This window comes from Elephas maximus, chromosome 1 (assembly GCF_024166365.1).
Source record: "Elephas maximus indicus isolate mEleMax1 chromosome 1, mEleMax1 primary haplotype, whole genome shotgun sequence".
NCBI classification, from domain to species: Eukaryota; Metazoa; Chordata; class Mammalia; order Proboscidea; family Elephantidae; genus Elephas; species Elephas maximus.
The window spans coordinates 63,914,572-63,929,966 of record NC_064819.1 but is presented as its reverse complement, the minus strand read 5'-3'; the positions used below and the strand labels follow the sequence as shown (position 1 = coordinate 63,929,966).

Genomic DNA, 15,395 nt, shown 5'->3' with positions numbered 1-15,395 from the left:
TCATCATCTGTTGGTGTTGGCTCTCTCTACCTGGGTTTCTGCAACAAACTCACAGGGGTGTTAAGAACAATGCCTAGGATATTAACATTGACTCTCTCAAAGGGAAGATGACAACATGGCCTTTAATAAATATGCAACATTATTAAAAAATCAGGCTCTCTTTGAACCTACTGCGTAAACATACAATGGCAAGTACAGAGGACTCTAAGCCCCAGCAGGGCCTCACAGAATTTTAGAACACTACCTTTCATGGCTAATACACCTTAAAAGGTTTTCTTAAAGTCATGTCACCTTTTTTTCCAGGAGGAAAGAACACCTGCCTTCATTCTGCAGGTCACTGTTAAGTGCTTAAGCCACTTTGGGGCCTCTGCACCCCCATTTGTCCTCAGGGGGACTGTGCTCATCAGGTAACTTCAGGAAGTTGCTCCATTACTTTTCCCTAGTCCTACCCTGGAACCCTCCAGAACCTTCCAGACTGGGATGAGAGAGGAGGTGATAGAGAGAGGAGGATGGAGAGGTGGGCTCTTTTTTCTTTCAAGATAAGAACACCAGCATCTCACTTATTATAAAAAGTTCTACTTAAGACACATTAACTGATAGACATAGACACTAAATTACTTCAGATAAAGCACACGTGATATTTAGAGGGTTGGAGTTACACCTGTCAGTTGTCTACATTAATCATTATATTAAGTTGGGGTATAGAGTTAAAATTTGTTCCAAAGAAAAAATTTAATCCTAGTGTCTTTTTTCCCAAGAGGTGGGCTCTTGAAGCCATCATAAATCTGTTTTATTTCACGCGCCCTTTCAGGGGAGGATACCTGTGTTCGGTTCCACATTACTGAGGCTCTGGAGTGGCCCAGTTTGTTCCTACATGGTCCTTTGTCATAATGCCTGAGGAAAATATCATTCTGAAAAACAAAGAAAGAGGTTTCAGTAAATGTGCAATTCTGAATGAGAGAGGGATATAAACCACATTAGATCATCTTACTGGATTCAGAGGCCCTTCGGCTGATAAGTGACTCCCTCTAGGAAGTCCAACCCTGTAATCTTTAGACTGTAACTCAGCAATTTTGTAAATCACCAAGTGAAGACAGATCATAATAAATGAGACTCTAGATTGATTCTAAAAAGGAATAATGATCTGATCTACTTATCTTAGAAAGGTAGCTCTAGCAGAGGTACAACATAGAATGAAATGATCAAGAATGGGGCACTTAAAAGGCTATTAGAATAAATCAGTTGAGGGAAAATAGCAATGGCTGAGGGATGGTGAGGAAGAAAACACAATCATGAGACATTACGAAGGTAACTAATTAGATGAGGGAAACAGGGAAGCGACACCACAGAAATAGATTTTATTGGGAAGATGATGACCACAGTTTGGACATGTTGAATTTGAGAGATACTTGAGATGTTCAAGCAGTACTGTTCAAAAGGCAGCTGACTGTAGAGATCTAGGGTTTGAAAAAAAAAAAAAAAAAACTTGGGAATCATGGGTGGGAAGAACCATAGAAGTAGTTGAGATTACCCAGGTAGAAAGAGTGTAGAGTGAGAAGCAACAAGGCTGTCCAACACAAACATGTAAAGAATGGGTTAAGGAAGAGTCTAGAAAAGAAACTGAGAAATAGTCAGACAGGTTGAAGGGAAACCAGAAGAGATGGTATCACTCAAGTGAGAGTGAGTAGAGTACAGGCCAAGAGGCCACGTAATATAAAGACTGAAGTGTCCATTGGATTTTACCAATAAGAAATCACTTGAAACCTTGGAAGGAAGATAGCGAAGGTATGACTATGTGGCAATCAGAGTACGTTCCTAGAGAAATATATAGGATGTAAGTAGTGTCAACAGCAAGAGGGGATTATGCTACTTTGAAGGTTGGCTTCTAAAGGAAGAAGAGACATAGAGGGGTGGTAAGGGAAAGGTGTAATTTTCCCTGGGCGAGTCCAGTGCTTAAGCACTGGTCTGGTAACCAAAAGGCTGGCAGTTCAAACTCACCCAAAAGCACCTCAGAAAAAAGGTCTGACAATCTGCTTTGGAAAAGTCATAGCCTTGAAACCCCTATGGAGCACTTCTACTCCGTAATACATGGGGTCATTATGAGGCAGGAATCAACTCAACGGCAACAGGAGAAAGATGCAGACTTGAGAAAAAGTCACTCATTTTTAAATGAGAAAAACTTGAATGAGTGGGTATGCCAATAGAGTAGAGAGCTGAAGTTGAAGTCACAGGACAGAGAAGAGATGACTAAAAGGGACAAGTCCCTGAGGATATAGCCGGAAGTGGGATTCCAAAACAGATTAAGAATACCTCATTGTCTGAAACTACAAGAAACGGGATCAAACAAGGTGATCACTCCAGCAAAACCCCAAATCACTCTATTTGGTGTCCGTCTCAGGCCTGGATTTTGGACAGTCACCTTTTCTTTGGCCCCATGCTGTAAAACTTTCCTATAAATACAGATAACCATCGCCATCTGTTACAGATTGCATTTTTCCCCCCAAAAAATATGTGTTATAAATCCAAACCTCTATTCCTGTGGTTATTACCCCTTTTTGGGAATGGGTTGTCTTTATTATGTTAATGAGGCAGGATTAGTGTAGAGTATATTTTGAGACAATCTCTTTTGAGATATAAAAGAGATTAAACAAGTGAGCAAAGACCAGGCAAGACAGATGCCAAGCCACATGGAGATCTCCAAGGAACCAGGAAGCAGAAGCTGAAGAGACAAGCACCTTCCACCAGAGCCAACAGAGAGAAAAAGCTGACTTCTAGCCTCCTAAACTGTGAGAAAATAAATTTGTTAAACCCGTCCACCTGTGGTATTTCTCTTACAGCAGCACTAGATAACTAAGACACCTGTCTAGAGAAAAACATAGTCACCAACTTGCCAACTGCCCTGGGCTAAAACAGGGACCCAAAAACCCAGAAAACAGGGAACACAAGGTCAAATGATGGGAACAAGATGCTGCAACATTTGAAATCTGTGAATCTAGCCATTTAACATCTGTACCATTTTGTCTCCAGTTCCAGAACAGTGTGTCCTCTGCAACTCTGTACCCCCAACATATTTCAGGCAAAGGATGGAGAGAGCTGGTGTTCATGTTTACTTCCTTACACTTCTGCCTCCTAAAAAGAACCTCATGCACCAGGCTTCTATCAACCCAATTAGTATTCTGGTTAAAAATGAAGTTAAAAAAAGAGATTGTTTTCATTCGTAAAGCATGAAGGGTGTAGTGACCCTCATTCAGATATCACTCATTTGGGGTTATGGTAGGTCTCAAATATCAAACAACTATAATTCAAGGGGTTATGATAAATCCATTTTTTTTAAAAAGAACAATGAAAAAAATTATTTCGACCTTAGCTGCTAAGCTGCTATCATCACTAAAATGTCAATTTTCTTCCATCCAGTTTATGCCTCTTCTCAAAACACTGAGATCAAGCTGATTAAGACTCTTATGACTTATTTAATTTTCCATTAAAAACCAGGCAGGTCATGGCCATTACACAATCCGTGTGAACTGCATATTCGTGGAGCACATATGAAACTAAAGCACTCCACAAATTGCTTACTGAATTGAAGCAAACATAACATGAAAAGCTGAGAAAAGAAGCCCCACCATGACGGAGGGCTCACACTAACAAGGACGTACTGCATAGGTCAAATTTGCAAAAACTAGGGAATCTCTATAAACAACTTGGAGCCCTGGTGGTTCAGTGGTTAAGAGCTCGGCTACTAACCAAAAGGTCAGCAGTTCAAATCCACCAGTTACTCCTTGGAAACCCTATGGAGCAGTTTCTACTCTGTCCTATAGGGTTGCTATGAGTCAGAATTGACTCGACAACAACAGGTTTGGTTTTGGCTTATAAACAACTTATTCCTACCTGGGCTTTAAAATGCTAGAATTGCAGTAAGACCTGTCTACCAACCCTTCACACCACCTGTTCACTCTGAGGTTACCATTGCCTTGGCAAAGGGCTGGATGAAGCTGGGCCCAAATTTGAAGAGACAACCTCCATGAATGGCAAAGGAAAATAATAATTAGGCCAGGTCCCATTATCTGGGAAGGGGACACTGACAAAATGGCAGCAATACCACTGTCATGCCAATGAATGAGAACTAGAAAGCTATTTAAGACACACCATTAATTTTTTTTTTTTTTAATTCAAAAAGAAGAAAACAAATGAATCATGGTAAGTAGAATACCAAAACAAATAAACCAAACACATTGCTGTTGAGGACACTCCAACTCACAGTGACCCTATAGGACAGAGCAGGATCGCCCTGTAGAGTTTCCAAGGAGTGCCTGGTGGATTCCAACTGCTGACTTTTTGGATAGCTGCCGAGCTCTTAACTACTGCACCACCAGTAATACCCTCCCAAAGATGTGGACACCCTGATCCCTGAAACCTGTGAATATAATGTTATTGCACATGATGAAAGGGACTTTGCAGGTGTAATTAACTGAAGGACTTTGAGATGATGGAGGTGATCCTCAATTATCCAGGTGGGTCCAACCCAATCACATGGGTCCTTAAAAGCATGGAACTTTTCCTGGCTGTGCTCAGAGAGAGATGTGACAATAGAAGAGACAGAGAGATATGGCTTTGAAGGAGGAAGGGGCCATATGCCAAGGAATGTAGGCAGCCACTAGAAGCTGGAAAAGGCGAGAAATCAGATTCTCCCCTAGAGCCTCCAAAAGAAACATAGATCTGCCGACACCTCGATTTTAGCCAGTGATACCCATATCAGGCTTCTAATCTACAGAACAACTATCTAACAAGTGCATGTTGTTTCAAGCCACTAAATTTGTGGTCATTTGCTAGAGCAACAAATGAAACCTAATACACGCTCAAGAGTTCTTTACATAGTAATAAGGTAAGACAACACCCAAACCACAGGAAAAATCCCTAATCCAAAAGCTTGCCTTTAAAGATAAGGTGACACACTTTAGATAATCAAAGTTAGGTTTTACAGATATCTAAAGAAACAGGCTCAGGAAGTCTCACTAAGAAAAACAGATTCCTGCCCCAAAACAGTTAAATGGGGAAAAGACAGTCTTTTTAACAAATGATGCTGGCATAACTGGATATCCACCTGCAAAAAAATGAAACAAGACCCATACCTCACTCCATGCACAAAAACTAACTCAAAATGGATCAAAGACCTAAATATAAAATCTAAAACGATAAAGATCGTGGAAGAAAAAATAGGGACCTATTTTTTCTTAGGAGCCCTAATACATGGCATAAACAGTATAGAAAACATAGAAGAAAAACTAGATAACTGGGAGCTCCTAAAAATCAAACAGTTATGCTCATCCAAAGACTTCACCAAAAGAGTAAAAAGACTACCTACAGACTGGGAAAAAGTTTTTAGCTATGACATTACTGATCGGCGCCTGATCTCTAAAATCTACATGATACTGCAAAAACTCAACTGCAAAAAGACAAAGAACCCAATTAAAAAATGGGCAAAAGATATGAATAGACACTTCACTAAAGAAGACATTCAGGTAGCTAACAGATATATAAGGAAATGTTCACGATCATCAGCCATTAGAGAAATGCAGATCAAAACTACGAGATTTCATCTCACTCCAACAAGGCTGACGTTAATCCAAAAAAACACAAAATAAATGTTGGGGAGGCTGTGGAGAGATTGGAACACTTCTACACCGCTGGTGGGAATGTCAAATGGTACAACCACTTTGGAAATCAATTTGACGCTTCCTTAAAAAGTTAGAAATAGAACTACCATACGATCCAGCAATCCCACTCCTTGGAATATATCCTAGAGAAATAAGAGCCTTTACACGAACAGATATATGCACACCCATGTTTATTGCAGCACTGTTTACAATAGCAAAAAGATGGAAGCAACCAAGGTGCCCATCAACGGATGAATGGATAAATAAATCATGGTATATTCACACAATGGAATACTACGCATTGATAAAGAACAGTGAGCTATCTGTGAAACATTTCATAACATGGAGGAACCTGGAAGGCATTATGCTGAGTGAAATTAGTCAGTTGCAAAAGGACAAATATTGCATAAGACCACTATTATAAGAACTTGAGAAATAGTTTAAACTGAGAAGAAAACATTCTTTTGTGGTTACAAGAGAGGGGAGGGACGGAGGGTGGAAGAGGGGTATTCACTAATTAGATAGTAGATAAGAACTACTTTAGGTGAAGTGAAAGACAGCACACAATACAGGGGAGGTCAGCACAATTGGACTAAATCAAAACCAAAGCAGTTTCCTGAATAAACTGAATGCTTCGAAGGTCAGCGGAGCAGGGGCAGGGGTCTGGGGACCATGTTTTGGGGGGACATCTAGGTCAATTGGCATAATAAAATCTATTAAGAGAACATTCTGCATCCCACTTTGAAGAGTTGCATCTGGGGTCTTAAATGCTAGCAAGGAGCCATCTAAGATGCATCAATTGGTCTCAACCCACCTGGATCAAAGGAGAATGAAGAACACCAAGGACACAAGGTGATTATGAGCCCAAGAGACAGAAAGGGCCACATGAACCAGCGACTACATCATTCTGAGACCAGAAGAACTAGATGGTGACCGGCTACAACCCGTGACTGCCCTGACAGGGAACACAACAGAGAACCCCTGAGGGAGCAGGAGAGCAGTGGGATGTAGACCCCAAATTCTCATAAGACCAGACTTAATGGTCTGACTGAGACTGGAAGGACCCCGGTAGTCATGGCCCCCAGACCTTCTGTTGCCTCAGGACAGGAGCCATTCCCAAAGCCAACTCTTCAGACAGGGATTGGCCTGGACAATGGGTTGGAGAGGGATGCTGGTGAGGAGTGAGCTTCTTGGATCAGGTGGACACTTGAGACTATGTTGGCATCTCCTGCCTGGAGGTGAGATGAGAGGGCGGAGGGGGTTAGAAGCTGATGAAAAGAGAGAGTGGAGGGAGAAAACAGGCTGTCTCATTAGGGGGAGAGTAATCGGGAGTGTGCAGCAAGGTGTATATGGGTTTTTGTGTGAGAGACTGGCTTGATTTGTCAACTTTCAGTTAAAGCACAATAAAAATTATTTAAAAAGAAAAAAGAAAAACAGATTCCTTTTGCAGGACAAAAACAGGCTCAATATTTGTAAAGGAACGCCTATAGGATGCTGGCTGTTGTTCAGACAGCATAAGGGGAATGGCCCACCAAGACCATACGAGAAGCCTCTTTCACACGGAACTTACGTCCAGGTTCTGGAGACAGTACCAGCAGAATGTGTGCTTGCAGTTCTTGCACATCATCTGAGCACAGCCTTCGTTGCGTTCAATATAAACCCGGCAAACCGGGCACTGCTTAATGGGGGCTTCTGCATCTGTGCCAAAGAGGGCCCTAGAAACAAAATGGATGAGACATTGTGAGGGTGGGAATCGGAAATGCTGCCTAATAAAAAATCAAGAACCACAAGGACACACGTTAAACAGTGCTGCTGAAAGAGCACTCTGAACGTAATTACATTTTACTCAAATAACGCGCCTTCTATGTTTGTTTGCCAACTGTGTCCTCCCCGAGCAAGGCATTTCTGTAAGTGCTGCTACGCCAAAATTTTTGTTTGTTTGGTTGTTTTTACTTCTTGCTGTTAAAAAATAAAAGGAAAATAGCATAGTGCACTTACAAAAATATCTTGGGGGGAGGGTACATGCGGTTGGCAAACAAACATAGGAAAAAAAACCCCAGAAACATAGAAGGTGTGCATTACTTGTGTGAAAGTATGGTAATTAATTAAAGCCCTTCAAGAAAGGTCCCTGGGTGGTGCAAATGGTTTGCACTCAACTGCTAACCTAAAGGTTGGCAGTTCAAACCCACCCAGTGGTAATATAAAAGAAAAGTCCTGGCAGTCTGCTTCCATTAAGATTATAGCCAAGACAACCCTATACAGCTCAGCTCTACATTGTAAGGCATGGGGCCGTGATGAACTGGAATCTATCCCATGGCAACTACCACCACCACCAACAGACTCAACTTTATGATCCTCAACTGAATTTCCTGGGAGCCTAAAGGGTAGGTAGGTCATTAACTCTTAGTTACCCGTGCTTGACCTGCTTCCAAGGAAAAGGATGGGGGTAAAAATATGAGAGGCACAGATCATTAGTGGTTCAGAAAACTCAAAATAAGAACTTAATTTATCTTTGGCTTTAAGTGAATTATGTAATTATACTTTCCACAGCTTATTTTACTCATGGTTTTGCCAAATTAATATTTCATTCCCTGAGCACACATTGTCTGAATAAGAAGTCTGCCACGTAGCAGAGAAACCAGCCCAGGATCCAAACTGGGCACCGATAATTTAGCTAATCATTAAACAAATGGGAAGCGGGAGAGAAAACTCAATACTTTTTTAAAATGCCCAATATTATTGAAAATATTAAAACAAACAAAAAACCCCACTCTAAAAAGATGACTAGGCTCACAGTCTAACCAAAAAAACCAAACCAGTCACTGTCAAGCTGATTCTGACTCATGGCAACCACATGTGTGCCAGAGTAGAAATGCACTCCCTAGGGTTTTCAACAGCTGAGTTTTTGGACATAGATAGATCACCAGGCTTTTCTTCTGAGGCACAGCTGGGTGGACTCAGATCCAACCTCTCAGTTACCAGCCGAGCGCATTAACTGTTTGTACCACCCTGAGACTCCTCACAGCCTAAAACTCATAGTGACCCGATAGGACAGTGTAGAACTACCCCATAGAGTGTCCAAGTAGCTCCTGGTGAATTTGAACTGCTGACCGTTTGGTTAGCAGCCGTAGCGCTTAACTACTATGCCACTAGGGTTTCCCACAGCCTAAAAGGGGAACATACCGGGGTGGGGCGCAGCAGAGAGGACAGCACTGGGGTATACTTTAGCTACTGTTGGTTAAAATCACCACCCAGCACACAGAGACACCAAGCTCACAAAGTGTTGTGAAACCTATGATCTGATTTGGTATCGACAATAACCTTATATAGTGGTAGGACAGTTACTATTTTAATCCTCCGGTTTTTTTTTTTTCAGATGGGAAAACAGACTCCAAGAGGCTGAGTGACTTGTATGAGGTCACACAGATACCAAGCAATAATGTCACAACTCAAATTCTCCTCCTCCTCTGAGCTGTTGATATTGCTGTGGCAGTAAAATGTGGGAGCCCGGCTTTAAATCTGGCCATGAGCTCACATGCCTCAATGTGCACTGAATCGTCTTTCCCTCTTGGTTAGTTTGGTCTGAGATTCAAGTACAGCATCATAGCCAGGTAGCGTTAATGTTCCTGAAGAATGACTACACACTTGAAGGGCATTGGCAATTAAACCAACTGGACTACAACACTGGTATTTCTGTTCTTGCTAATGCAGAACAGCCATAGCCTCAAGCAAAGCAAGGGATCAAACACAAAGGTCTCTCACTCTGGGCCCTGCTGCTTCCATAAAAACTCTCCACACTAAACAACCAGGACGGAAATGACAAGAATGTTCAGGCATTGTGAAAAATGTAACCAATGTCACTGAACAATTGGTATAGCAACTGCTGAATGAGAACCTAAACTGCTGTGTAAATCTTCACTGAAACACAATAAAATATCATTTAAAAAAAAAGAAAAAAAACTCTCTATTCTAAAAGGTATGGATTTCATTGATTCTCATCGCAACAAATCTTACCCTTGGCAGCATTTTTTCAGAGGTATTAAGAAATACACTCTTCCTATATTACCTAAAAATTTAGAGCTGTACTAGATTGTAGGGCTATTGTTTCTGTTGCTATATTTTCTCTATTATGATTGGCAATTTAGCCAGGTCAGAAAATAGTTTCTGCCCCATTTCGTAAGCACAAAGAACAAAGTATAACAATAGAGGCGGACACGGTACCTAATCAAATAGCTGTTGACAAACCAAGACTTCCTACTAAAAACCAGTGCACCATGGTACTGCTCTACCTAAAGAGAAAGCAAAACAGATACAAACTCTAAATTTCAGCAATATCTGGAAGATTCTCCAGCTACAAATAACTAAAATCCCTTTGAAAATGCTTCATTGGTTATTCTTTACTAGCAATTTAATAATTCTGAGACAAGTTCTTCAGGGAAATAACCAATCTGTACATGCCATCATCATAATGGTGCTGGTGAAGAATACTGAACATTCCATGGGCTGCCAGAAGAATGAACAAATCTGTCTTGGAAGAAGTACAGCCAGAATGCTCCTCAGAAGCGAGGGTGGCAAGACTTTGTCTCACGTACTTTGGACATGTTATCAGGAGGGACCAGTCCCTGGAGAAGGACATCATGTTTGGTAAAGCACAGGGTCAGTGGAAGAGGAAGACCCTCAATGAGATGGACTGACACAGTGCTGCGAAGATGGGCTCAGACACAGCAACCATTATGAGGATGGTACAGGACTGGGCAGTGTTTCATTCTGCTTTACATAGGGTCGCTATGAGTCAGAACCAACTTGATGGCACCTAACAATAACAACGACACACACCAACACAGAGGGCATTGGTGGTTCAGTGATAGAATATCTTGTCTTCCATGTGGGAGGCCCATGTTTGATTCCTGGCCACTGCACCTCATGCACAGCCACCAACTGTCTCTCAGTGGAGGCTTGTGTGCTGCTATGATGCTAAATAGTTACCAGCAGAGCTTCCAGGCTAAGACAAGTAGGCAGAAAGGCCTGGTGATCTACTATTGAAAATCAGCCAGAGTAAACTCTATGGATCACAACAGTCCTACCTGAAACCAATCATGGGGATGGAGCAAGACTGGGCAGCAATTTTCATTCCTTTGTGTATGGGCTCGTCATGAGCTGGGGGTGCACTGATAGCAGTTAACAACAACAACAACATGCAATCATAAGGTATCTCCTTCTCTAAGGAGTACATTGTGGGTTTCAAAGAAAACCAGTGAGTCATCCTAAAGACAAAGTTTCTTTTCTTACCCGTGCTCTGTGGGCAGGACCACAGACTGACTGTCTCTGCAAGAGGTTTCTGCATGCCAAGCATCCTTGCAACATGAGCAGAACTTCAAGTGGCAAGAAGGGCACTCCACCAGCACAGGCTGTCCTGGGTCACCGGACGCCACGTGGCACACCGTCTGACAGTCTGCGACGGGACACCATGTCCGGTAGGGGTCCAGGTGAACCTCTAAAGTGTAAAGAAAAAGAACGCGATAGTCTATGTGTCTTTCATGCAGGCTTGAGGCTTCTCCCCTTTCAATTATCCTTTTTTTCCCCCAACAATTTCTACATGTTTTATTCAGTGACATTGATTACATTATTAAAGTTGTAAAGCCATTCTCACTATCTTTTTCCAAATTATTCCACCACCATTAACATAAACTCGGTGATCCCTAAGCAAAAATGCCCCCTTGCTCTTTCCCTCCTACTCCTGATAATCACTAATAATGTCTGGCTCGTATATATTTGCTCATTTCATAGAAGAAAGATCACAAAGTATTTGCCCTATTGTGACTGACTTATTTCACTTGGCATAATATTTTCAAGGTTCATCCATGTTGTGGCATGGATGCCATTTCTCTTTACGGCCGAGTAATATTCCACTGCATATATGTACCACATGTTGTTTATCCATTCATCTGTTGATGGACATTTTGATTGTTTCCACCTTTTGGCTATTGTGAAAAGTGCTGCAATGAACATTAATTAGTGTACAGGTTTCTGTCTATGTTCTTCTTTTCCCTTCTTCTGGGTATATACCTAGGATTGGAATTGCTGGGTCATGTGGTAATTCTATGTTCAACTTTTTGAGGAACCACCAAACTGTTTTCCACAGTGGCTGTACCATTTATTTATTTTCTTTTGTAGGCCAACATTTATGGAAGCATAGTACAACCAAGGACGATGAGTTCTACTACTGGCCTTTTTAATGAATCTAAACCTACTCGCTCAGCCCAGCTACATTTCTCAAAGTAGGTACCAAAGGGATAGATCACCACTGCCCTTATGAACAGATAAGTCATTTTCTCACTAATCAAAATTTGTAACTCTTTTCGAATATTTCTTGCCCTTGAGGACACAAGGAAGACAAAAATCCCAAGTGGCTTCTACAATTATTTCAGATACTATCTTGGAGGAAAATTAGACAGAAGAATCTGTCATGGGTAGGGCGGAGGGGGGAGACTTTTTCACAAAAGGTTTTGTCCTTTTGGGCACTGAGAAATAGGCAGTCTTTTCCTCTGCTGTAGACAGGAAAATTAAAGAACAAGGAGCAAGGAAAGGTGGAATACCATTTAAGGACCACAGAGTGTCCGGTATCGTTTAGCCAAGAAGTCAGATTACCTGTCAAGATGGGTATTCTGCTGCCCAACACCAGTGTGCTAAAATAACCAGTTGCCATTGAGTCAATTCTGACTCATGGCAACACCATGTGTGTTAGAGTAGAACTGTGCTCCATGGGGTTTTCAACAGCTGATTTTTCAGAAGTGGATGGCCAGGCCTTTCTTCAAAAGTACCTCTGCATAGACTTGAACCTCCAACCTTTTGGTTAGCAGCTGAACATGTTAACAGTTTTCACCACAGGGAGCCCACCAATGTGCTAGTTAGGAACAATTTTTAAGGGACCTACATGTTCTAAAAACAAAAGGTAGGGACTTTCACAGACTTTACAATGATAGCCAGTGACACCACATCAGCTAAATCCACCAGCCATGCACATCTTTTATTGACAAAGAAAATGGGCTTGGGAGGATGGACAACTATCTTCATATTCAAGTGTTTAGAAATCTTGCTCAGTTTTCCTTCTTCCGTTCAACAACAGTACTAGTCTTCTCCCCAGGTAATGTGCCCTTCATGGGAACACATCATGTAAAAAAATGATGTTATCTGAATAGGGTCCCCCCCGCCTTTTTTTAATCTCTGAACAAATATATTTTACAAATTTGAAACTGATGAGATTTCTAGTTTTAAACCTCCTATGGCATTTTTTTTTTGTGTGGTAAAGAGCTATGGCTGCTAACCAAAAGGTCGGCAGTTTGAATCCACCAGGTGCTCCTTGGAAACTCTATCTACTCTGTCCTATAAGGTCACTATGAGTCAGAATCAACTCGATGGCAATGGGTTTTGGGTTCAGGGCTCATGATTCTTGGAAATTTATATGCAGGAGGCAAACAAATCCAAAGGGTGTGCAAAAAGTAAATGAAGGCATTAAGTAGGAATCTCATTTTCAAAATTAATAATTTAACAAACTTGATTATCACAAAAAAGGGTTTGAAGCATTCCAGTAAACACTGTATCCATTGATATCTGAGCTGGAAAATGCAGAAATTGGACCTATCCATACTATAGGTTCTTATTCAAAACTAGTATCTTTAAACATATTGTCTTATCTAGTAATTCCGGGGGACGATGGTTGGAGAATGATAAACCCTTGGCACAGACACTCATAACAGGGAAAACTGTGATCAAGAGAGATGGAACCTCTAAGATCCCAAGAACTTCAGGACAGGCTTGTTAGAATTAAGTCCGGAGAGCAGTAACAAAGACTTTAGCTACTGACCTTTTGTTTCCATATCATTTATTATTTTCTTCCAAACGGTTCTAACCGCTTCGTAAATGCTAAGCCCAAAGAAATGAAGGCTGATATGTAACTTAGAGCTAATGACTCCCCCATCAAGTATCTACTTACCACCCATTCTAAATCAGAGGTCTTCTAGAAATTTGATGAAAAAGAAGGGAAAGGAAAGTTAGGACATATATTACGGTTGAAATTTATACCATCCCTAGTGGTGGTTCAGTAGCAGAAGTCTCGCATTCCATGACAGAGATCCAGGTTCAGTTCCCAGCCAAAACACCTCGAGCACAGCCACCACCTGTCTGTCAGTGGAGGACTGTGTTGCTATGATGCTGAACGAGTTTCAGTGGAGCTTCCAGACTAAGACAGACTAGAAGAAAAGCCTGGCAATCTACTTCTGCAAATCAGCTAATGAAAATCCTATGCATCATAAGGGTCCAAATCACATTGTGCTTGGTGTCACAATGAATCGGGGACCTACTCAACAGCAGCTAACAACAACAGCAGTGATCACCTTAAAAGATATAAGGACGAAACTTGTTCTCATAGCTCTCATCAATTAAAATTACTTGCTAGAAGTCCTGACTCACTTGTTTCTACCAGTTTATTATTTAGGAGATCTGGGGTGATACATCAGAAGCAAGAACAATACATACAGGACCAGTTATAGATTTTGATGAATTCTTATAAAGAACCTGAGTATGCAGTATAGCTATGGCACATTGTCAAAGGCAAAGGCAAGGGAAAAGTCTGAGTTACAGAAAACAGCAATCTGTTTTATTTTTCTCTGCTATGACAGTACAAAAGAGTCCTGGTGGTGCAATGTTTAAGCACTCAGCTGCTAACTGAAAGGTTGGTGGTTCTAACCAGTGGCTCCACAGGAGAAGGATGTGGTGATCTGCTCCTGTAAAGATTATAGCCTAGAAAACCCTACGGGGCAGTTCTACTCTATCATGTGGGGTCACTATGAGTTGAAGTTGACTCAATGGCACCTAACAGTAACAACATGACGGTACATACTGGACAGTGCAAAAGAGTGTGGAAGAAGGGAGAGAAGGGAGGCATTACAGCTCTCTCTACATATCTATCTCAGCATCAATCTCGTTCTCCACGCATTTCTTGGAAATGGCCTTTCTCTCTTTGGATTGCAGATAAGGTCTGTTTCTTTATACTTGCTCCAATTATATTTATTTGTATGCTCCAATATACTTAACACAGTCATGGAATGTAACCTATTGATTTAAAGCAGTAATTCCTGCATTTTTCAAAAGGAAGCTATACTCCTGTGATAATAACTGAATTAGAATACATACACTAATAGTCCCACCTTGAATTGCTTTGCACTGGAATTTGTTTTCCATTCTCTTCTTAGTACTCCCACCAACAACCGTACATGGCACACTGAAATCATCCAATATCAGTCCTGGTATTAAAAGTATGTTTTGATCCTCATTCAGGGATTGAACACCTCAATCAGGGCTCTCTACGTTTGGAGAGACATCGACTTGGCAAAACATGGAACTTGACATATAGCATTTTCACCATTAAATTTCCTTTATGACTTATCACCTTCAAAACTAATGTCAATTTTGCTTCCTATCTCATCTCAATCCTTGGATGAGTGATCCACATTTATGGATTCTCATTCCTGTCCACTCAGCTCCTCTTTACATCTCTGATCTCAAGCTTATACACCCAGCATATTAAAAAACGACTCTCTAAAAGTCACTCCTGATGTCCCTGCAGTCACATTCAGCAAATGTTTTTCAATCCACCTTATCTCTGGTACTCTTCTTGTAATACTATCTTCAGAGTGAAAGCCACTGCCATCTCTCTGATTTTCTTCCCACAATCCTCTTTTC

At 41.3% G+C, this 15,395-nt stretch overlaps 1 protein-coding gene and 1 long non-coding RNA gene across 7 annotated transcripts in view; one reads left to right on the top strand and one right to left on the bottom strand.

Moving 5' to 3' along the window:
- Window positions 1-15,395, bottom strand: part of RNF144B (ring finger protein 144B) — a 219,947-nt gene that overhangs the window by 2,554 nt on the left and 201,998 nt on the right. For all 3 annotated transcript variants that reach the window (XM_049884727.1, XM_049884719.1, XM_049884709.1), the window contains 3 exons: window positions 10,944-11,148; window positions 7,225-7,369; window positions 822-911 (listed from right to left, as the gene is read on the bottom strand). In XM_049884727.1, coding sequence (XP_049740684.1) covers window positions 822-911; window positions 7,225-7,369; window positions 10,944-11,148 — 440 coding nt within the window. The remainder of the gene's footprint in view (window positions 1-821; window positions 912-7,224; window positions 7,370-10,943; window positions 11,149-15,395) is intronic.
- Window positions 1-15,395, top strand: part of LOC126076190 (uncharacterized) — a 44,911-nt gene that overhangs the window by 17,289 nt on the left and 12,227 nt on the right. For all 4 annotated transcript variants that reach the window (XR_007517457.1, XR_007517454.1, XR_007517453.1 and 1 more), the window contains 2 exons: window positions 9,031-11,128; window positions 11,829-11,932. This is a non-coding gene — a long non-coding RNA (uncharacterized LOC126076190). The remainder of the gene's footprint in view (window positions 1-9,030; window positions 11,129-11,828; window positions 11,933-15,395) is intronic.